This window comes from Aspergillus flavus, chromosome 1 (genome assembly GCF_009017415.1).
Source record: "Aspergillus flavus chromosome 1, complete sequence".
Lineage (NCBI taxonomy): Eukaryota > Fungi > Ascomycota > Eurotiomycetes > Eurotiales > Aspergillaceae > Aspergillus > Aspergillus flavus.
In genome coordinates, this window is record NC_092406.1 from 3,993,588 (window position 1) to 4,014,477 (window position 20,890).

Sequence of the window (20,890 nt, forward strand, 5' to 3'; positions counted from 1 at the left end):
AGTGCTAAAGTCCGACGATTATGTGAGAGAGATAAGAGGAGGTAGGTGTGAGAAGTGATTATAATGGTGGAATTGCAGTATCGTGGAAACTGTCCTCGCTGACTGATGTTGCTGGCGAGGCAAGGCCAGATATAACAGACGAAGTGCCGCCGCGTCCGCTGTCGTTTCCTTGATCCATTGCTAGAATCGTGTTTTCCAACTGCGCGGCCGTGCCTGGACGGGGTTGGGTCACGGTCGGCTTGGCCGCGCTAGTCATCAGCTCGTCGATGCCCGGTTTCTCCGGCACATGCTGATCGAGAGTGTTGGCGTTGTCCAGGCTGTCCAGAGCGAACTCCATGAACTCAGCGTTCTTCTTGCTGACGCTCAGCGTCCAGCGGTATTCGCAGAGACGGAGACGATAGAACTCGGCTTCCTCTTTGGTTGGGGATGAGATACGCAGGAGCACCCCGAAAGATCCGATCAGAGCGAAGTTGGTTCGCGATGCGGCCGGCCAGAACGACCTCAGGTGCGGCGGACGCAGCCGATTCACAAAGTCCATGGCCGAGATTAATCGTGTTTTGGCGGCAGAGCGGCAGATGTGCGATAAATAGGCATCGGCGGTATCCGGGGAGAGAGACCGTACAATACAGCGGTGGAGGGTGATTTCTGTGGCGAAATAGGACAGGTGCAAGGCGCCGTTACGAGCATTGTCTTCGTTAATGACTTCGAAAAGGTCACCGCCAGACTCCATTTTCAGCTCTGCGGGTAGACGCCCGAACCATTCCTTCAGCCGGATCTGCGCTGGTTTGGCGCGTTCCAAGATCATACGCGTCCGGTTGCCACCGGCAGCTTTGAACTCTTCGATCGCGCGCAAGGTGTAAAAGCGATCCAAGATGTCGGAAAGGATGGTCGTCAAGGCGACCATGTGACAGAAATAGAGGGGACCATGGCCCACGGGGTCGTCGTCCTGAGAGTCGTGGGACGGGAATGCCTCGGCGAAATCTTGTTCGACCAGATCTTGTACCGTCCAGTTAAAGGATACGATATGGGAAGGACGGCCATGCACCAACGCGGACCACTTGTCCTGCATATACAATGCCCACGCAAGACGTTTCCGGAGACCCTTCTCCCAGGTCTCCATCCGCCAACCAGAACAATCCTGATGGAGCCCTAGCTCGAAGCCTGCGGTGACCAATTGCGCGTTCAACGCGTGTGTGGCAATCGTAGACTTCTCCATCAGGAGCACGCCCGCTTGGATAGTTGAGATAGATGCATAGGGCAGAGACTCGATCAATAACTTCAAGGCCGTGCTCTCCAGACGAGCAGCATCTGGTCGTCGTACAGACTGGGAAGCCGGTCCCACATCCACAAACTTCAATGCTAGTACGTAGACAGCGGACAGTAAGAGAGGTGATAAGCCTTGTCGAGCGCGGTAAGAGTGACGAAACGAATCCTCCATAAGAATGGGGAAGGTTGGGTGAATGTGTTCAAAAAACTTATCAATCAAAGTGGAGCCATAGGGGGCAACTAGACTCTCAATGGCATCTAGGGAGGCAGATTGCGGGGAGTCCGCATGGGACAAGGTGTTAACCATCCGCATAAAAGTGCCGTCGTCACCGAACTTTCGTACCCGGGACGACGCGATGATGCCTTCGTGGTTCTGGTCCAAAGGGAGAAATTCGAGGAGGGCGGGTTCCAAGTCGGTGGTCAAGCCGATGTGTTGGGTTCGCTGATACCAATACCCAGGTGTGATCCGGGCTTGAATATTCAATGGCGAACGAGCAAGGTTAGTTTTGGAAACCGGGGGGTTGGTCGAAAGTCTGCCAGCGGGAAAAGGATTAGTGTCTCCAGGTCTATCTATATGACGTCCGAGATCGGCCTTCGATGCCCACTTAAGGCTGGGGCAATCCATACCTCTTGGGCGAATCTACATCCTCCGGGACAGTATCATCTAGCTTTCGCTTTTTGGACTGTACTTCCGCTGTGCTCGGGCGACTCGTCACGGATAGGGTAAATGTGCAATCTTGACGATGGAAATCGCACGAGTAGCATTTATTGACCATTTCGTTCATGGCACACCGACTCTTTCTGCGCAGACAGGCGTCACAACTTTGCCCATCCCGACCTGGTACAGGCACTCGGGGTAAGGCAGTAATGGATGTGGAAGGCGAAAGGGGAGTGGCGATTGGTTGCTGAGGCGGTTGGTTTTGTACCCGAGAGCGAAGTAGTTGGTCTGACGGTTGGAACGAAGCAGCAGAAGCCGCTGGCGCAGTCGTCGAGGACGACTGCAAAGTGATAACGGCAGCCATTAAGCAAGGAGTCTGCCAACAAGGGACGGAGGAGAGATAGATAATGGGAAGGGTGAGATCGAGAGATAGGGAGATAATCTCTCACGAATAAGAGCCGTGATAGGGCTCGAAAAGGGAAATCAGTCACGTAACGAAACCGGGACAGTCGGGGACTCCGCCAAGGAGCTCCGCAATACCTGGGACACAGACCAGGATCCCCAAGATACTGGGTTATCTGGGGTTCAGGTTGGTCTGGAAGCAACGAAGGAATCTAGTTGTTCTAGGTACACGTCCGTGAGGCCGGCTTGGACGATCGACCACGAGCCCACCAATGGTTGTAGACTAAAAATGGAAAGGCCAGGGAGGGGTTTGAGAGTGGACGTGCGAACCGTAGCGGAGATGCTTATCAGCAGACAGTTGAAGAAAGCAAAAGGGGACTGTCTTTCTGTCTCCAAAAGGTCGTGGTGCAATGGGCAAAGGTGATACGTCGGGAAGTACAGACGGGGAGCGGAACCGGAGGTCAAAAGATAATCGCAACAAGTAATTCAATATAATATCTGGGGGTTGAGGGGAACTCTGGACAAAGAAAATCAGATAATTGAATGAAAAGCGAATCAAATCACTGATAATGGTCAATGATAAAAGATAATCTTATAATCGAAATGAGAAAATTGATATCAGAGTTTCTCTCGCAGCACGCAATATCAAGTGGACCGTCCGCTGCGATCAACAACATCTAAAAAAGGTATCCGATCCACTAATAGATTCAATCCTTCCTCGGAGAGATAGAGACAAGAGACAGAGAAAAGAGAGAAGGGAAAAAAGAAGGGGGAGATGAAGGGAGTAAGTAAAGTCAAGTCCGAGAGGGATGGCGAAATCTAATCAAGTAATGGAATCGTATACCCAGGATGAAGTCCATCTGGTAGTCATCAGGATCAATAAGAGAAATCATGAAAGATGGTTTGGATCAGCGACGCCCATTCCGGAACTCTCCATACGAAGGATTTCCCACACGTAACAGAATACACGGTTGTTGGACGTCATGTTCGCCCGCTGCTTTGGTTCCTGCTTGCCTGGAAAATGAATCTTCATTGGCACAGGCGACCAGAGATAAGCCTGGTCCAGCTGATTGGGTCGTGATCATGCTTCTTGCCGACCTCGTCTTTTCATATTACGTACTGAAAAATCCCTTGGTGGATCGAGGCGCCCAAAAAGAAAAGCGTTGAAGGTCTGAAATTTGAATTTGGATCGAAGGTCTGCCTGTCCTCGGTAAATGTTATCTAATGGTTATCCGACCCAGTCATACTGCAGATATTAATATCGACTGGACTACAACATGGTTCAAGTTAACAAGAGATCTTGCTGCAGCAGGGGCAATCGTTCACTTTAACCCGATTCGAATTAAAATGAATATCCGGACCGTCCTGACTCAGCCGCACCCACCAATCATCGCCACCCGATAACGCAATCGCTCACCAATCACCGCCCTTGGGATTCAGGCAGAATCGGTTTAGTGCGAAACCGGCAACGGGGATCGGCCCTGCAGCTCTGCGGCTTTTCCCCACATCTTCTCTTAAGCCCCATGTGGGTTAGCCGCTTTGCTGCACGGGGAGGAAGGGGGGAAGGCCAGTGCCCTCGTCAGCAAACCTGTGCCCATCCATTGGTGGATGGCTCTTGGGCACCATTGCGGCGGCGACAGTCCTGGCACGGAGAAATGGTAATAACTCCGTAGCAAATCCTGAGGCAATGGTCAACTAACTACCTTTCTCGACGCTATTAATAATTGCGAGGTGAAGAGTCGATAGATCAGAACTTTGCTTTCCTATTTTCTTTTTCTTTTTCTTTCTGAACCCCTTTAAAATAAGGCTTTTTTTGCAAAATACAATAGGATTAATATACATAGTAGTCGTCGCATGATGAAATCAATGATTCATCATATGTCGGGTCACGAGTCAGACGCGTGACCATTGGTGACTCGGTACAATCTAAACGCGAGGAGGTACTCTGTACACCTTATTGCTTCCCTTTAAAGCACCCGAGCAGCTAGCTACGAGTAGATATAGTCCAGGTGGATGCTTCCTTAAACCACAATGCCAATACCGACTAGCCTAATTCTAGTATAGCCCCGGAATATCAATCCCCCAGTATAATTACCAATACGTTTCGTTACATGAGTACCATGTCACGCAACAACTGTACAGGCAAGATCTATGAAGATGCGGACAAATCAAACATGAAGAGCTGGTGTGATCTTCCCACAGCACAATTGATGACTCAAATACTAGTATCTTGTCCGCTTGCAGTCCAAGCATGACCCACCACATCGCGATGCTCAGTTTATCAGCTGCAGCTTTCTCTTCCCCGGCGCTTTCTTGATATTGTTCTTGATGATTTTATGGGGCTTCTCAGTGGCATCTTCTGTCTTGGGAGATGGCATATACTCCTCGTGACGACCATGATCCATACCGACCTGAACTCTGTCCGGATTGAGTATCTGATTCCATCATCAACCCTTGTGCTTTTTTTCATTGTTGAGTTACATGGAAGAAGTGTGATATGCTAACGATGCCCTCCTGGTGGTTATTCGTCCGCACCTTGGAGGCCATGGGCTTCTGTGCCTAGACTCGCCGTCTTCGGGTCTTGCTCGGTCAAAGCGAAAAGGAGTGAAGTAGGATACTTATCCTCTTCTGCCATATATGAGGTTATGGCTTCATCAGCTCATTTATCCGCTTGGCTACGTACACTTGAACATCCTCTTGTTCCCAGGGACGGCTCAAATACCTTACTTGCTTGACAGCCTTTCTGTGAGCAGCACAAGCCCTCTAGGTGAAGCAAGGGGAAATCCGTACCATGCGCCTTGATCGAAAGAAGTTGATATAGAGTTCGGCTCTGTAAGCGAGGTTGACACGCCCGCACTGAAAGAGTATCTATTGGACTGGGGTAGCGGGATAGGATTGTGGACCGGGAACAGTTCGGGGTCAAAACACATCTTTTTTATCCAATACTGTACTTTGGATTCCTTTCCCGCTTGTCTTGATGCGCCACAAACGGTATGAGCTCACGAAGGCCATTGAGAACTTCCGGCGGGGATGAAATGTGCTGTTGGTCGCCAGATGAGAATGAATTTCCTCGTTGCCTCTTACCTACCGCGGCTGCATCTAAATCTTTTAACTTTTTCTATTTCTGTTCGTTACTTGACTGACCATGGTGTGGTGGCATGTATTTCTCTCCTTCGGTGTTGCAGGGGCGTTCTACGTGCTTTGGTTGGCTCTGCAGCGGCTATGGCTCTCACCGATTGCTCACTTCCCGGGACCTAAACTGGCTGCTCTTACAATGTGGTATGAGTTCTACTATGGTTCATTCCTAGAGGGTCAATATACTTTTCGGATCGCCGAGATGCATCGCAAATATGGCCCAATCGTGCGAATCAGCCCTTACGAGCTACACATTGACGATGCTGAATATTATGAAACGCTGTATTCTCGAGATGCCCCGCGAGATAAGTCACTACATCTGACTGGGATGTTTGGAGCACCGGCTTCCGCATTTGGTACAGTTGATCATCGACGCCATCGGATACGGCGTCAACCGATGAACCCTTTCTTCTCCCAACAGCGAATCCGACAACTGGAGCCAATGCTTCGAGACATGGTTGACAAACTGTGCGATGGATTGCGCGCCTGGAAGGATAGACACACTCCGCTACATATGTATCATCCATTTAATGCTTTCACCACAGACGTGGTCGTGGAATACACCATGGGACACTCATCTCACTATCTTGATGACTCAGACTTCAGCCCACAACGGTCAAAAACAATGCAGGCCATTGTGAATGCAGGCATCCAATTCAGACAATTCCGCTGGTTCATTAGTCTCTTTGAGCTACTCCCACGATGACTCGTCATGAGCATAAACCCTGACATCGGACCGGTCATCGACCAGAAAAATGAAAGTTTACGCCTAGCTAACTTGGTCATTGATAGCAAACGCTCGGACGGCATTTCCACAAGCGACAGGGCGAGTGTGATGATGCCCGTATTGTGCGTGATATGTTCAATGGCCATCCAAGAAAAGGGAGCCAAGGCGTCCGCGCGTCCGCGTCATGATCAAGAAGTGGAATGGACGCCCGGGACTGAGTGAGTATTCTCGAGAACAATAATTATTTCCAATAATTATTTCCAAGAAGTGCCTGATGCTGTGCGAATCGGGGTCAAATGGGGAATATCTCGCCGACCTATAGAGTATGAAGGATGAATTAGTTGGGGGATGATGTGTCGCCATACTCAAATAAGATACTGATTGAGTAGACTTCAACGTGGACCTAGTGGCATGGTAAACTTGTGCTTTAAAGAGGCCACGTTGGGCTGCATTCTCGTTCCACCATCATGTATACATATATGATGATCTTCCATATCATTGGAAAAAGGTGTAGAGTATATACTATTATAAGGTGTATTTACGATACGACTGAATACAGCCCACTATAGTCCCGATACAGCACAGTACAAAATCCATCGACAGGGACATCTCGGAAAAACTTATTAAAGTGGACTAGCGTTGATATGGCAAATTAGGGTTTCGGAAAACCATCGCAGTGTCTGCCGTGGGCGGTGACACCAGGTTCGAGCCGTACTGTAGGTATTGCATGTCATTTGCAGGAGCCAAGATTTCATTACTTAATATTTATGGATGATAATGAGGACTCGGAATCGCATGCGTACACCTTGCACCGCAAACTTTCAAAGGCCTTCTGGTCGAACCAATGAGTTACCGGCGGGAGTTTATCATTATCAAATCTCTTCGCTCCCGAGGTTAGCTAGCTTGTTATCTAGCTCTGGACAACTGGTTGTGACTCTTCAGGAATGCATGCGATGTCACCTCACTATCTCCCGGCTCTTATCAGGCCGTCAGCATTGTTTTCCTTATTTCCGACCCAACAATCTTATAGATGTCTATTATATCATCTTTCTCATGTGGTAATCGTGCAGTCTTACATCACATGCTTCCCGGGTCAACTTCAACTCCAAAACTCCATGCTACAGACCAACAAAATGCCAGCCAAAAAAATGAGGTAAGAAAAACGATGCAGAAAGAGGAGGTATGGTCCAATAAGAAACAGCGATAACAAATCACTCCGTGAAGTTCCGCAGCTTGGTCAGCTCATCCAAGAGCTCTTGCAGATCGCCATCGGAGATTTTGTGTTGAAGACTGGGGATGAGGGACTTGGCTTCCTCGGCATTATCGCAGCACAAACTCCCTGTCTCCAGGTTAGACTAACGGGGTACATGCAGACTAACGGCGAAAAGCGGCTCGGCTGAAAGGACCTCAAAAAGGGAAGGCTAGAAGGCCACAGGCCAAGCATGGGGAAAGAAAAAGCAAAAGACAGGTTTTACTAACCCAGTTGTGACCGCTCGAACATCTCCAACTCCGTATGCGAATTGAGTAGTCGTTCGACAGCCTTGATGTTTTCCTCATCCTTGAACCGAGCAAACACTTCCAGGTAGTCCAAAGTCTTGGTAAGGTTCCTAAGTTGTAAGAAGCATGTGAGCATGATGGCATTCATCGGTATCGTGATGACACCGGTCGACATCCAGCACTCACTCCGGCTCCTCGTATTTCTTTCCACCCCTGCGCTTGTTCTCCAGCACTTTGTTGATGACAAGTCTTGCTTCGGAAAGCGACAAGGTATGGGTATTCTGATCCGCGCCTAGTCTGAGAGTCGAGGCGGCTTCGAGCTCGCCTTGGGGCAAGGCGCGCTTGCGATGTGTTGGGGGTGGCAATTGGACACTCATTTTGGTACCGTATCTGAGATCGCGCGATGCACTGATATAATGGGCCTTTTGTTTCGACGAACCGTCGAGTTGAACGTTATAACTATCCAAACGCTGGAGGCTGTTGACGCAGGTTGTTGACTCTGGTGTGGGACCAGGAGAACTCTGGAGGCGGAGTTTTGGGTGGGCAGTAAAAGGCGGTATTTGAGTCACCGCCTTTGTATAGTGATAAGACCTATATCGACATGGGCGAAGGAAAGTTCACATTGTATTCGTAATTATAATGTAAGAATATTGAGCGGAAAGGGTATCAACGTCAGATTGGCTATTTTCTGATCTATCCATAATCTATTCACGGCCCGAACGCCTCCTGCAATGCAATTCCTTTATATGCAACGTTCCGCATTATACCTGTCGGAAAGCGACCTCTTTAGGTAGACGGAAACTAGCGCAAAACATTTGCTTGTTGGGGCTGACCAATCTAACATTGTGAATGGCCAGCTCCAGCTCTACATTTCCACTTCCCCCGACCCGGTCCTCCGGCGTGATGGTGTAGCCAATTCGTTCCGAGATGCGCTGGCAAATATCCTTGTGGTCGTCCACTTCATCTTCCGAATGACCGGAGAAACAATACACATGGACCATCGGAAGAGGCGTTGATGTGTGTGGCGCAAATAGGGACTCCTTGCCAGCATAGACACCAGGAAAGGCATCAAGGAACTCAATAGCGTTCGCCGGAAGGTTCATCACGTAGTGACCAAAGAGAGTGGGTCGCTTATAGACCTCGGCTGGAGGAGCAGGTGTCTCTTCTTTTTGGGCGCTTCTTCTCTGTTTCTTCTGGATAGCCACAGTCACTGGTTCTGTTTGCAGGAGCTCATTGGCAGACCAGCGTATGAACGCTCTTCCGTCCTTGTTAAACGGTGTCACGAATTTGTTGACCTTGTTCCTGCGAATAGCATCCTGCATGACCTCATATCCATGCGGATTAAGGTCATTGGCCCAAACGAAGATTTTCTTTTTTCCAGCTGGGACAGCGAATGGGCCAACACCAGCCATCACATCGCATACCATCTCACCCGGACGGAATTTGTTCACGAGCCGACGGTGCTCGGTCTCCAAGCGGCTGTTCCAGTACACACGAGAGTAGTCAAAACGGAATTCACAGTCCTGCTCATGCTGGATGACGTTCATGTCCTCGTCCCCTGCCAAAAACTCGAAGGGAAATGTGCGGAATTCGCTCTTGGCGCCCACATCTTCGGTCTTTCTAATCACTGTCCGGACTGTTGGGTTCTTGTCTTTCAACACCTGCGCAATAAGGTGCTTATATGGGGTATATTGTTCGCGGAGATTTAGATGAGCTAAGTCTCATTAGACCAGTGAAAACGATTGCAGACTTGAGACAGCAGACTTACAGACATGGCCCACCTGGGTAAACCCTTGAGGAAGCTCCTCAAGCATGTCCTCCGGCAAAATTGCGTTCATGATATCGGCTAGAAAATAACCTATTAGCTCCAGTCCCTTCCAACAGGCATCTGCAAGTAGTACTTACCATAAGTCCAGTAATCATAGTCCAATTCGAGATCATACCGTCCAAGTCCAACAGCACCATTCTCCACAAGCTCATTGATCGTCGGCGACCATGTTGCAGCATCTACCACGCATCAGCACCCTCACATAGACACCCCAGGAGGCATAGCCAGCAAAACTAACCATCGTATTTAACACCCTCCCTCAGCAACAAGCATTTCTTCACCTCATCATCGACCTTCACCTCCCGGATCGAACTCGTTCTCGGAAGGCCCAACAAATCCCGACTCTTGTGCAGTTGGCCACGCACCCTTGAGATATCGGATGACTTGAAGACCGTCGCGGCAGATAACGGCACCGTCTTCTTGAAGAATGAGCGATCCAAAACCCGCATTGCGCGGTTCACCGGGGGTCGGAACATGGTGGGGAGGTCGCTGTTAGGCGTCTTGGAGGCGTCAGGGCCTGTCGTGGATTCCATGGACGGTAATTGTCTGGCAGTCGAGGGCTTAGGATTTAGTTAAAGACTCTTTAGGCGACGGAACGACAGGGCATCGTTTGCTTGGGCTGTAGACTTTATTTCGAAGAAATGTGTTTTTCTGGTCCGCTAATTTTGGGCTGTGATTTTGGGAGTTTGCGATTTATCAGCACGTGACACTGTAGATCTTATCAAGATCTACAGTTTAATCTAGCGTTAAACTATTTACCTCCACGGTTGGAATAAAAAGGTACGAAGAAAAGAAAGGACTATAATTAGAATAAAGAGTCTATAGCCGCTTCCATGGGTTCTAAAGTACGTAAACCGAGCGCATATGTCCGCCCTGGATAACAAAAATAGGTGCTAGCAACAATCGTTCTAAACCAAACAAGAGAGATACATATAATCCCGAAAGACGTAAATAACAAGAGCCTAAAAAAGCTGGGGTATCTTACCATTCATTCCACAATTCCACAAAAGCACTACTGTCTCCTCAAACCTTTGTCCGTACTCTTACTCAGCTCCCTTTCGGACTCTAGCACCGCGATCCTTTCATTAAGCTTCATAATCTCCTCGTCTTTCTTCTTGATCGCACTTCGCGAAATATCCCGTCCTCGTATTATGCCTCTGGTTTTCATGTCATGTCGGTTCAGTAACTCTGTGAGCTCCTCCTGAGCCTTCCTTGGCACGACCGCATTGTGGCTCTCCAGAATCCTCAAGGCCTGAAGTGATAACTCCGACGTATCCGCCGCAGAATCAGTAGACAGCGCATTCTTATATTTGCTCGGAGTAGGAGTTATCGAGATCTCAGCGGACGCCGGAGGGAGCCGACACGCAGTCGACCGCGGGGAAAACACTGACGTAGGCGTGAGGGACGATGCGCTCTCCATATCAGACAGCTTCCGTTTACTGGGTGAGGTTAGATAAACCGTCCGCGGCGTCTTCCGTGGGGCGGTATCCGAGCCACCAGCAACTTGTCCAAAGTCGGGTTGGCGAGGCTTATGCTGCGCTGTAGTGGCTTCGTCTGGAATGATATCATCCCATTCGAACTCATCGGAGTCCTCAGTCATCATGCGCGCCTTTGCACTTTTCGAAGGGGTCTGAAAGTTCTTCGACCCGGACTCAGGGGTATTTCGAAACGGGCGATCGGTCTGTGGGGTGAGGAGTCCTGTTCCTCCATGACGCAAAGTCCTGGTGGGGGTTTGAGGCATGCTCTGCGGCTCTGTCCTTGAGTTGGACATAACAGCGAGTTTCTCACGGGCTTCGGCGTCACTTGCCCAGAGGAAGAAGTTGCAGCGCTGTTGTTGGGGCCGTTGACAGGTGTAGACTAGTGTGTGTTAGTGCTGCGATTCAAGTCCAATGCTTTTTTAGAGCAGAGGAGCAATAGGCTAGGAGCATTACACCATCTTCCATGATTCATGCCATGGTTCTTGGTCTGTAGTTTGACCGCTGGTGGGTGCCCTGTGCAGTTGCAGCGCCACACGCCATCAAGGAACCAACCCCGCAAGGGGGCGGAGGTGCGAGGGGATGCAGCTCCGTTGTTAGTCTTCTGGGGGGATATCATAATCTGGGGGAAGAAATGATGGTATCGTGTATCGTGGAGCTGAAAGCAGAGATAAGGAGAGAACTCATAATGATAGGATGCGCCGCGATGCTTAATTGTCGGCAGATGTCGCTATGGAAACCGACTTCGGGTGGTGACGATTGATGTGGATCGGAGGGGTTTAGTGCCCGCTGTCAACCACGGCTCCAGACCCTAAGTGCAATAGTTTGTTCTATACCTTGTTCCAAGATCATCTAAGTAGAAACTGATATGAAACATTAAGAAAAAGTCTTCTCTATTAATTATGCTATGAAGTGATGCAGAATTAAAACAACAATACAACCAAGTACCACGCAGCTGAGAAATGCCCTCCTTGTCTACAACAGCTGTGAAATCAACAAAACCCATGATGACAAAGTCGTCGAAAAGAATATCTAGGGTATCACGATAAAAGTAGTATCCAGCCTATTCTGCAAGGACCATCCGTAACATTACTCCAAACGGTTCTGCTAGCTTGAGAATCTCTTTGACTTCAGGCTTAACAGGTTCGCCAGCCGTGCGACGGAGTTGATCCTGTTGCTTCACCCGGCGTCGTCGTTCAGCAGAGATGGGGTCAAGGTCATCTTCCTCGTCAAGCTCGTCGGTAGGATCAGACTCCGCGTCCGAGATGGCAAGGTCTTCGAGGTCGCCCTAGCGGAGGGTTAGAATCTCATTTCACCATTCGATTACAACTTAAAATCTTGACATACCTCGTCTAAACCAAAATCGCTTCCCTTGAATGTCGGAAATGGGTCATTCCCGGTTCCTTCCGCCGCCATCTTCTGCCTGGTCTTATTCAGGTGCCAACGCTTGCGGTCTTCGTGCCATTTTATGAGCGCGTTTATCTCATCAAGAGCCTTATCTTTATCGATTTGCCCAACATCCTTAGCCCCGTGAAGCAAAGCGTTCATGTCAAGCTTGCCACCAACAGGCCCGTGGCGTAGGAAATCAAGAATATCTTCAATCCATCCCATCAGAGAGCCGAAGAGCCCATTGTCATGAAGGTGCACTTCGTGGACGAACTTATAGAAGCTCGCTTGATGACGTTCGCAAAGGTCGATGAAGGATTGGACGGTTTGGTTTGGATCGGCAGATACGTCTTGTCGTTGACATTTCTCGACCACCTGAATGGCATCGTCGGCAAATTGAGCGAAATCAGTGATACTATTGTAGACGTTTGCCGACTTGTAAACGCGCACTAGAGGCTCGTAGAATATTGTAAATAGGTCACGGAAGAGTTGGAGAGTAACGGGTTCCTCGACAATGCTGAGCATCATGGCCTTGTCACGCTGGCGCGTGTAGAGTTTAAGTAGCTGCTTCATGTTTGCAAACCATTGTGCACCTTCACGCATTTCTGCATCGACACTCTCCACTGCTTGGTTCCAGGCCACATATGCATTAAACACATTACCATATTGCTCCGGAGTGAGTTCGGGAGAGAAGCGGTCAGACCGAAGAATTGCCACGAGAATATCTATATCTTCATCCTCAGCTTCGGCACGGATTTCATTCTTGGTTGCTTCATCTGAATCCGTAAACGCTTTCAATTTTTGACAGAGAGATGCATCATCAACCTTGGAAACAAGGGAGTCAATGGCCTTTTGGAATTGTTTTATGCCATCGTTCAAAGTCATGGAAAAGATCCGCTGCAGAAGAGACCGGGAACCAAATGGCTGAGCAAGGAAAAGATCTAAAACCCCAGACATAACGGCTGCAGGATTCGCAATTCGGATAACATTCTTCATCAGGGTGTATGGGACAAGAGAGTGTATCCTCTTAAACTGTGCGAATAGTTCAGGGGAGTTGTCCTCAGCCAAGAACAAATGGTATAGCGTTGCGGCCACCCTAGACCTCGTAAGCAACCATAAAGGTAATGAGCACGGTGATGAAAGAGCACATACTCGATCCGAAGCCATTCTGCAAACTTCTGATATTGAGGACTGAGATCCTCTACCGTCGGCTTCTCCCGAATTTCCGCAAACAACTTTGTCAGGCCATCTACAAAGGGATCATCTCCGTCAGCATGAGAGAATTGACAAGTAGAGAGTTTGCACTTACTGCTCTCGACAATATCTCGACGGAAATTTTCCATGTACACATCTAGCTCGGCTGCGCGCTGTCTAGCAATCTCATAGAACCTCTTTTGTTCTTCTATCCTGATAGCGTCTGCCTCCTTCCTTCGTTGCATGTCAATTAGTTCCTCTTCATTCAGAGTAACAGGATCTGCAGTTAGAAACTCCTCTAAAGCCTTCGACTCTGCCGCCCGCTTATTCTGCAGTAGAGTGCGAAGGAACGCTCGAAGTGAAACCCGCTGTTCTTCTCTATAGAGCACGGTCTCTCGAGAGGTCTCTGCTGAGATTCTTGGTGACTTGGGAGATATTCCCAAAGATGAGCGCATGGACGACCGCGATGCAGAGCGATGCAGATGGTTTCCGGGAGCTAAGCTGTTTCGAGAGGTTTGTCCCTCGTCCGGCGTACTTCCACTCTGGCTCGATAAAGAGGAGACCGAGGAGGCGTCATCGTCGGCTGAGGAGAAGAAGCTCGACGACGTTGAGGACTTGTTCTTGCGCGGCAGAACCGGTAGTGGTTTCCCGGGAAATTCGGTGCGCAGTCTCTTGTGAAGTTTCGCGAAGTCACCGTACCGTCGGGCCACAAAGACGTCCGACTTTCCTTCCCGACGAACACGAAGAATGAATTCCTACCACTAGCATTAGCCAAAGGTCTTAGTTTGAATGCAGAGATTACTATTCCCTCACCGCATGCTGATGGTACCGCACTGTTCGCCTGACGGAGGTGATTCTCACGGCAGCCACATTGACATCCCAGCCGTGTATGGCATTCCCTTCCGGCATATTGACCAAGAGGCCCTGGTCATTGGCACCGCGATCTACAACCTCGATTTCCGAAAACTGGATTCGTTCTTCATATCCCGATGCCGTTGGGATACCAGATACCATCATGAGCTCCACGAGCTTCTCGCACTTCCTTGCTAATTTTCTGCGCTTTGTCTCCTCCAAGCGATCTTCGGACGACGAAACATGCTTCTTCGCGAAGGATTCTAGGAACTATGTGTGTCGTCAGTCTCCTTGGTTTACCCCTCTAGCGAATGGATCCACACTCACCACTTGTAATTTATCCTGCCAAAACTCCTTCTCGCGGGCCTGGTCGAGAAAAGGAAAATTGCGCACATGATGAACGAAGATATATCGTAGGATAGGGAGTTCTGAGTCAACTGGGGCGACTTCTCCGTACTCTGACCTGAATGGGGCACCGAAACGTTGGAGGGCTGTGGGAGAGTTTAACTCGGCGATTTCGCTTTGCACTTGGCGGGCGATGAGCTCGCGCTTAAGGTCTGCACCAGTGATTGATTGGTTAGCTAGTTGGTAAATTTTGGAATCTATTAAGAATGAGGATTAACCGACAATGTTCTTGTTTTCCTGTGAGAATTTGCCCAGGAAGGGCATTATTTTGTGATTCTGACTGTTGTCCGACCGAGTTGACTTCGGCGGTACTCTGTAGAGGATTCTCCGCATGCATGATGAACGATTTGTCGAATGTGATCGTTCAAAGACTGTAAACCCCAGATGAGAAGACCATCAGCCTTATAGGGTTTTCTATTTAAAAAATAGAACCCAAAGCGACGGTGGTTCCTGGTTGAGAACAAAATCCGTCTGCCTAACAGGGTGTGAGTGTGAGGCAGGACAATGACGTTTTTCGGGCCAATGCCGAGATTGTCGACCAGTCTTGGACGTTCTTGGTATTTCTTTGAAGATCCCCCTCTCTCGCACGGATCCGTCTAGGGTAGTATATACAATACGATGGCTGGCGGGTAAAGAAAAGAGAAAAAAAAAATAAAGAAAGATTGTGGGTAAGATGGATGTTAACGAGGGAAGAACCAGAGAGGGGGCGAAAGAGGGAGAGATAAAGTTGTAGTGTACTGGAGTTAAGTTATTTTAGCTTTGCGCGGAGGCACCTCTTCCTCTTTCGCCAGTTGCCCGTCTGCTGCCTCCCCTATTCTTCTCTTTCACCAATAATAACAATGCTCCTGACGCGTCGTCCACTTGAGTGGCTCAGCCCTGTGGCCCCGCCTCAAGAGCGGATCTGCAAACAATCGACATTACTATTCTTGATGCGAGTAATAGTGGGCGATGACTCGGTTCATCCTACTTTCCCTAATCGAGATGGAAACTAGGCAACCAAACTAGTTTATTCGCTCAAGATACGAATTTTCTCCTTTTCTGTACCATGGTTGTATAACACGGAAAGGGAAAATAAATGACAAGGAAAAACAAAAAGCAAAAGAAAAAAAAACTGAAGACTCCCCGATTTATCCTAACACGATATTTGCAGGCATCTCTCATTCATATACTTTTCTTCGCACACTAGGCTTATAGCATCACTCGAAATCTTTCACCCTAGAAATTGTTCACTAAGACTCAGGTAGTCTCTAAATCTTTTGAGCTATGTCTACATTAGCCATGGCAGCTTATCATCGTTGACTTGCCTCGAGCTAAATCTTCATAGCGCTCGCTATGTATGTAAGTGAAACAATCAGCGCTGATACTACGACACCATGATGGAAGCCTCTGCACGATTGTATAACAATATAATCAATAACAGCATCAAGATCAAATCTATCTCGCTCGTCAATCTCACATCATCGAGAGTCACATAAGTCTACAGTCCATGGTTCAGTAAAGTAGTTGGTCACGCAGAATCTTTAAAATTCTCTCACGTACTCATGCAGTTCACAATATCCATACCCATACATCATGAGGATTTTCAAAAGATTGCCTCGCTCAACTTTCTATACTGATCGAACAAGTTCGTTTTCTTCTTCGAAAGGTCAGGACGCCGGGTCAAAAAAGGAAGAGAAATGTACGAGAGATAAGCCCTCCGTGGAGCAATCGGAGTTCAATACTCCTACTGTTAATGAGGACGCCAGAATGCTATCGCAGTGTGACTGCAGTTATCTGGCAATGGAAGCACGAGACCTCGTCTACAAAGCACCGGCTTTCTCCTTGATGGAGACCAAGGAGCTCGGTCTGGACTATCTGGTGCGGCTCATGGACTTGCTCGAGGAAATAAGCCTTTGCGAGAAATGCTCGAATGTAGAAGTCTACCGTGCCTTTCTGCAGCCACTCTGCCATAGCATTCTGGGATTGTGCCGGTTATTCTACCGGTCGTTGAGGGAAATGTACAACGAGATGGACATTCAGCCTGTTTCATTAAAAGGCAAAGAAGCGGTGGATGACGAAAGGCCAATGATTTTGTGCCAAAAGGCCTATCTCCAAATAGAGCGACTTCACAACAGCGTGAGACGACTGGTCGAAACGCTCAAAGATAAACCAGTGTTCGACGAGGACGCCTGGAAGCTTATAGATTCTGGAGCTTACCGGCTGGTAGTCTGCACAGCCTCTCTCACTGGCTTTGACTCAGACTTATGCTATTAGGGGACTTAGAGGATAACGAGAACGAACGCAAAGCTTGTATTACTCTCGACTTTACACAATGTAGATGTGATTGTTATGGCTTAGTTGGAGTTCTCGGTTGAGACGCATGTACCTTCGTGTGCTTTTCTTCTCTCTTAATTATGAGTTCTTCTGTAAAATATGTTGCTTTACTCGAGAGAATAGGTTGCCTTTTAAAGTGGGTATGGATGATGATCCACTGGTATTTAATAGCAGTAGTATTAGTTAACTAGAAACGGGCTTCAATAACTCAATCAAACGGGGTGCCAAGACTCCGCCTGCCATTCAATGCCGCCGCTCTCGTGTCCTTCTCCGACATGCAACTTTTTGGGCCCAGGCTGACTTTGCATCTGGGGCCAAATTGAAATGGATGCTATTATAGAGTGAATTACACTTATTCAGTTACGAAAGGGCATGGATACGCCTCTTGTCGTGAACTTAAGCACCGCTTTCCTCCCACCTCGATAACCATCTGGCCTTATCTGTCCGCCCGCTGACGTTCGTTGCTATCTCATCACCTTCCTTTTCGCTGTATGCGACTCTTCGAATTGAAATCCCACACACGCCACTGATTATGGGGAGAACCGGCGACCTTGAAAATGCGGAGTTCTTCCCTATGACCCGCCGAAGATCCACGTCTGGCACATCGTCCCGATCTTCCACCGATTCAGGGCTGTCCGTCGATACAGCCTACCTTGAGGACAACAAGCACAACAATTTCGCGAATGGTACATCGGGACTGACGGATGAGACAAAATATCGCGACGTGGAGGACGCGGAAGCAGATGTCGACGAGCCATTCCTTCCTACCTCGTCCAAGAAACTTGGCTCAGGAAGCCGCACGCGTCAGATATTCTGGGCGTTGGTAATACTCTGTCTGGGAGGCTGGGTGCTGGCGTTAGTGCTCTTCTTGACTCATGGCCGGGCAAGCTCCCAAACAGCCTCTGAGACCCTGCAGCAACAGGAATCAGATTCCGGGAGCACAAGCGCCGGAAGGCCTGTGACACTCCAACAAGTCCTGACGGGGTCGTGGAATCCTCGGGCTCACGCTATCTCATGGATTGCTGGCCCAGATGGGGAAGATGGACTACTAGTGCAGAGGGCAGAGGTTGATAAAGAGGGCTATATGCGGGTCGACGATATTCGCAGTCAGGAAGGCGATGATGTTGACAGTCAGAGCGGTAGAATCTTAATCGATAAGGCTGCTGTACGAGTCAATGGAGAGACGCTAATGCCGACATTCACATGGCCTAGTCCAGATCTGAATAAGGTATTGCTCATGTCGAACCATGAGAAAAATTGGAGATACTCGTTCACTGGACGATATTGGATCTTCGATGTGGCGACTCAAACGGCTCAGCCACTGGATCCTAGCGTTCCAGACGGAAGAGTACAACTTGCGCTTTGGTCTCCGAGTTCAGATGCTGTGGTTTTCGTGAGAGACAATAACATGTACTTGCGAAAACTGTCTTCGGAAAGTGTCGTTTCCATTACCAAGGACGGTGGCGAGGACCTTTTCTATGGGATCCCCGATTGGGTATACGAAGAAGAGGTCATTACGGACAAAAGTGTGACGTGGTGGTCGAACGATGGGAAATACGTTGCCTTCCTTAGGACCAACGAGTCCGCTGTTCCTGAATTCCCGGTCCAGTACTTTGTGTCAAGGCCATCGGGGAAACGACCCCCTCCGGGACTCGAGAACTATCCAGAGGTCAGGCAGATCAAGTACCCTAAAGCTGGGTCTCCGAACCCTGTAGTTAATTTGCTGTTCTATGATGTCGAAAAAGACGAGGTATTCCCGGTCGACGTCCCCGATGACTTCCCTGATGATGATCGTATCATCATAGAGGTGCTATGGGCTTCTGAAGGAAAGGTCATTGTCCGAGCCACAAACCGAGAAAGCGACAGGGTAAAGGTCTTCCTGATTGACACGAAATCGAGAACGGGAAAGCTAGTTAGATTCGAAGATATCGCCAATCTTGACGGTGGCTGGGTTGAACCTTCTCATTATACCAAATTCATCCCAGCGGACCCCAGTAACGGACGACCAGATGATGGTTACATCGACACAGTCATTCATGATGGATACGACCATCTAGCCTACTTCACGCCTCTTGACAATCCGGATCCTATCATGCTCACCACGGGAGAGTGGGAGGTTGTGGAAGCACCATCAGCCGTGGACTTGCGCAGAGGAATTGTTTACTTTGTTGCTACAAAGGAGTCTCCGACGCAGCGACACGTATACCGGGTCCACCTTGACGGATCAAACCTTCAAGCCTTGACTGACACCTCTAAACCTGGATTTTATGATGTATCCTTCTCTGACGGCGCCGGATATGCATTGCTTAGCTACAATGGGCCGTCAGTCCCGTGGCAAGCCATCATCAACACCGGGGGTGACGAGATCACATTCGAGAAAACCATTGAGAAGAATCCCAGACTGGCTTCAATGGTGGAAACATATGCTCTTCCAACCGAAATCTACCAAAACGTAACCATTGATGGCTTCACTCTTCAACTGGTTGAGCGGCGCCCTCCACACTTCAATCCTGCTAAGAAGTACCCCGTCGTCTTCCAACTGTATAACGGCCCGACCTCGCAGAGAGTGGACCGAAAGTTCACGATCGACTTCCAATCCTATATTGCCTCCAACCTAGGATACATTGTTGTCACCCTCGACGCCAGGGGCACAGGATACAGCGGACGAAAAGTGAGATGCGCAGTCCGAGGAAACCTAGGTCATTACGAAGCGCACGATCAGATTACCACCGCGAAGATGTGGGCCAAGAAACCATATGTTGACGAGACGCGGATGGCAATTTGGGGCTGGAGCTACGGCGGATTCATGACTCTAAAGGTCCTCGAACAAGACGCTGGGGAAACATTCCAGTACGGCATGGCCGTCGCCCCCGTCACAGACTGGCGGTTCTACGGTGAGTCTCGTTCACTCAGATATGAATAACAGGACTAGGTAACTGATATCGAACCCCCCCCAGACTCGGTCTACACAGAACGATACATGCATACACCAGAGCACAACCCCTCTGGCTACGAGAACTCAACCATCACCAATGTGTCTGCACTCTCCAAAGCCACGCGCTTCTTGCTTATACACGGCGCCTCAGACGACAATGTACATATCCAGAACACCTTAACATTCGTCGACAAGCTGGACTTGTTAAATGTACAAAACTACGACATGCACTTCTACCCCGACTCCGATCATAATATCTACTTCCATAACGCGCATTTCATGATATACGAGCGTATGTCTTTGTCCCGGCTTATCATGTTCCCAGAGAATAAACTAACAAGAATCGCAGGTCTATCTAACTGGCTCATTAACGCTTTCAACGGCGAATGGCACCAGATCGCAAACCCCGTTCCTGAGGATTCGATCTGGGATAGTGTTAAACGCTCTGTGCCAGCTTTTGCGCATTAATCTATCTTGAGATTTTAAGAATGTTATATATATACCTGATGATATCAAATCTTACAGTTTAAGCAACGAACACTAGTCTTACAAGAGACATATATCCTTTCAAGTTACGTTCCAAGAGCATAAACCACAAAGAGACTTGAGAGATGGTATAATTCAGTAAAAATTCACGCTAGCAAATGCAATCGTCTATCAGGTATTAATAAGGAAAATGCAATTTAGATCCATGAAGCCACGTAATGCCACCAAAGCAAACCAAGATGGAAAACAATGAGCGTAGTAATGATGAAGTTAGATGCAAAATAAAGGAAAGTATATGCAAGATGCAGGTATTTACAACGAGCACTTCATC

General features: G+C 48.7%; 8 protein-coding genes across 8 annotated transcripts; 3 read left to right on the forward strand and 5 right to left on the reverse strand.

Moving 5' to 3' along the window:
* Nucleotides 1-58: 58 nt before the first annotated feature.
* F9C07_1488 (fungal-specific transcription factor domain-containing protein) lies at nucleotides 59-2,288 on the reverse strand (the record flags this gene model as incomplete). Its single annotated transcript, XM_041288168.1, has 2 exons — nucleotides 59-1,799; nucleotides 1,894-2,288. 2 exons carry the CDS (start codon nucleotides 2,286-2,288, stop codon nucleotides 59-61), a joined length of 2,136 nt encoding a protein of 711 aa, XP_041140513.1.
* A 3,183-nt stretch (nucleotides 2,289-5,471) lies between these two features.
* Nucleotides 5,472-6,167, forward strand: F9C07_2228274 (benzoate 4-monooxygenase cytochrome P450; the record flags this gene model as incomplete). The annotated part of the gene is made up of 1 exon (XM_041283990.1): nucleotides 5,472-6,167. One exon carries the CDS (start codon nucleotides 5,472-5,474, stop codon nucleotides 6,165-6,167), a length of 696 nt encoding a protein of 231 aa, XP_041140512.1.
* Nucleotides 6,168-7,399: 1,232 nt separating this feature from the next.
* On the reverse strand, nucleotides 7,400-8,062 carry F9C07_1490 (uncharacterized protein; the record flags this gene model as incomplete). The annotated part of the gene is made up of 3 exons (XM_071508145.1): nucleotides 7,400-7,527; nucleotides 7,668-7,795; nucleotides 7,872-8,062. The coding sequence occupies 3 exons, from the start codon at nucleotides 8,060-8,062 to the stop codon at nucleotides 7,400-7,402; spliced, it is 447 nt and encodes a 148-aa protein (XP_071365886.1).
* A 384-nt stretch (nucleotides 8,063-8,446) lies between these two features.
* Nucleotides 8,447-10,046, reverse strand: F9C07_1491 (guanine methyltransferase Trm5; the record flags this gene model as incomplete). Its single annotated transcript, XM_071508148.1, has 4 exons — nucleotides 8,447-9,399; nucleotides 9,454-9,531; nucleotides 9,591-9,692; nucleotides 9,752-10,046. 4 exons carry the CDS (start codon nucleotides 10,044-10,046, stop codon nucleotides 8,447-8,449), a joined length of 1,428 nt encoding a protein of 475 aa, XP_071365887.1.
* A 239-nt stretch (nucleotides 10,047-10,285) lies between these two features.
* F9C07_1105842 (uncharacterized protein) lies at nucleotides 10,286-11,829 on the reverse strand. Its single transcript, XM_071507544.1, has 2 exons — nucleotides 11,445-11,829; nucleotides 10,286-11,370 (listed from the first exon to the last, which is right to left on the reverse strand). Exons 1-2 carry the CDS (start codon nucleotides 11,605-11,607, stop codon nucleotides 10,526-10,528), a joined length of 1,008 nt encoding a protein of 335 aa, XP_071365888.1. The 5' UTR covers nucleotides 11,608-11,829; the 3' UTR covers nucleotides 10,286-10,525.
* F9C07_1106307 (membrane coat complex Retromer, subunit VPS5/SNX1) lies at nucleotides 11,830-15,812 on the reverse strand. The gene is made up of 7 exons (XM_041283987.2): nucleotides 15,048-15,812; nucleotides 14,748-14,977; nucleotides 14,382-14,690; nucleotides 13,684-14,323; nucleotides 13,527-13,623; nucleotides 12,336-13,470; nucleotides 11,830-12,276 (listed from the first exon to the last, which is right to left on the reverse strand). Exons 1-7 carry the CDS (start codon nucleotides 15,160-15,162, stop codon nucleotides 12,052-12,054), a joined length of 2,751 nt encoding a protein of 916 aa, XP_041140511.2. The 5' UTR covers nucleotides 15,163-15,812; the 3' UTR covers nucleotides 11,830-12,051.
* Nucleotides 15,813-16,397: 585 nt separating this feature from the next.
* On the forward strand, nucleotides 16,398-17,078 carry F9C07_2228279 (uncharacterized protein; the record flags this gene model as incomplete). The annotated part of the gene is made up of 1 exon (XM_041283991.1): nucleotides 16,398-17,078. The coding sequence occupies one exon, from the start codon at nucleotides 16,398-16,400 to the stop codon at nucleotides 17,076-17,078; it is 681 nt and encodes a 226-aa protein (XP_041140510.1).
* Nucleotides 17,079-17,670: 592 nt separating this feature from the next.
* On the forward strand, nucleotides 17,671-20,630 carry F9C07_1495 (putative dipeptidyl-aminopeptidase B; the record flags this gene model as incomplete). Its single annotated transcript, XM_041288162.2, has 3 exons — nucleotides 17,671-20,032; nucleotides 20,096-20,365; nucleotides 20,423-20,630. 3 exons carry the CDS (start codon nucleotides 17,671-17,673, stop codon nucleotides 20,539-20,541), a joined length of 2,751 nt encoding a protein of 916 aa, XP_041140509.1. The 3' UTR covers nucleotides 20,542-20,630.
* Between the last annotated feature and the right edge of the window lie 260 nt (nucleotides 20,631-20,890).

What these genes read in the sequence shown, in the direction of transcription:
- F9C07_1105842 (XM_071507544.1), bottom strand. Translation starts at nt 11,607, where the DNA reads ATGATATCCCCCCAGAAGACTAACAACGGAGCTGCATCCCCTCGCACC. An exon ending in CATGAATCATGGAAGATGGT is followed by an intron (nt 11,371 to 11,444) that starts GTAATGCTCCTA and finishes AACACACACTAG; the next exon opens with TCTACACCTGTCAACGGCCC.
- F9C07_1106307 (XM_041283987.2), bottom strand. Translation starts at nt 15,162, where the DNA reads ATGCATGCGGAGAATCCTCTACAGAGTACCGCCGAAGTCAACTCGGTC. An exon ending in CACAGGAAAACAAGAACATT is followed by an intron (nt 14,978 to 15,047) that starts GTCGGTTAATCC and finishes TCACTGGTGCAG; the next exon opens with ACCTTAAGCGCGAGCTCATC. An exon ending in GGCAGGATAAATTACAAGTG is followed by an intron (nt 14,691 to 14,747) that starts GTGAGTGTGGAT and finishes CGACACACATAG; the next exon opens with TTCCTAGAATCCTTCGCGAA.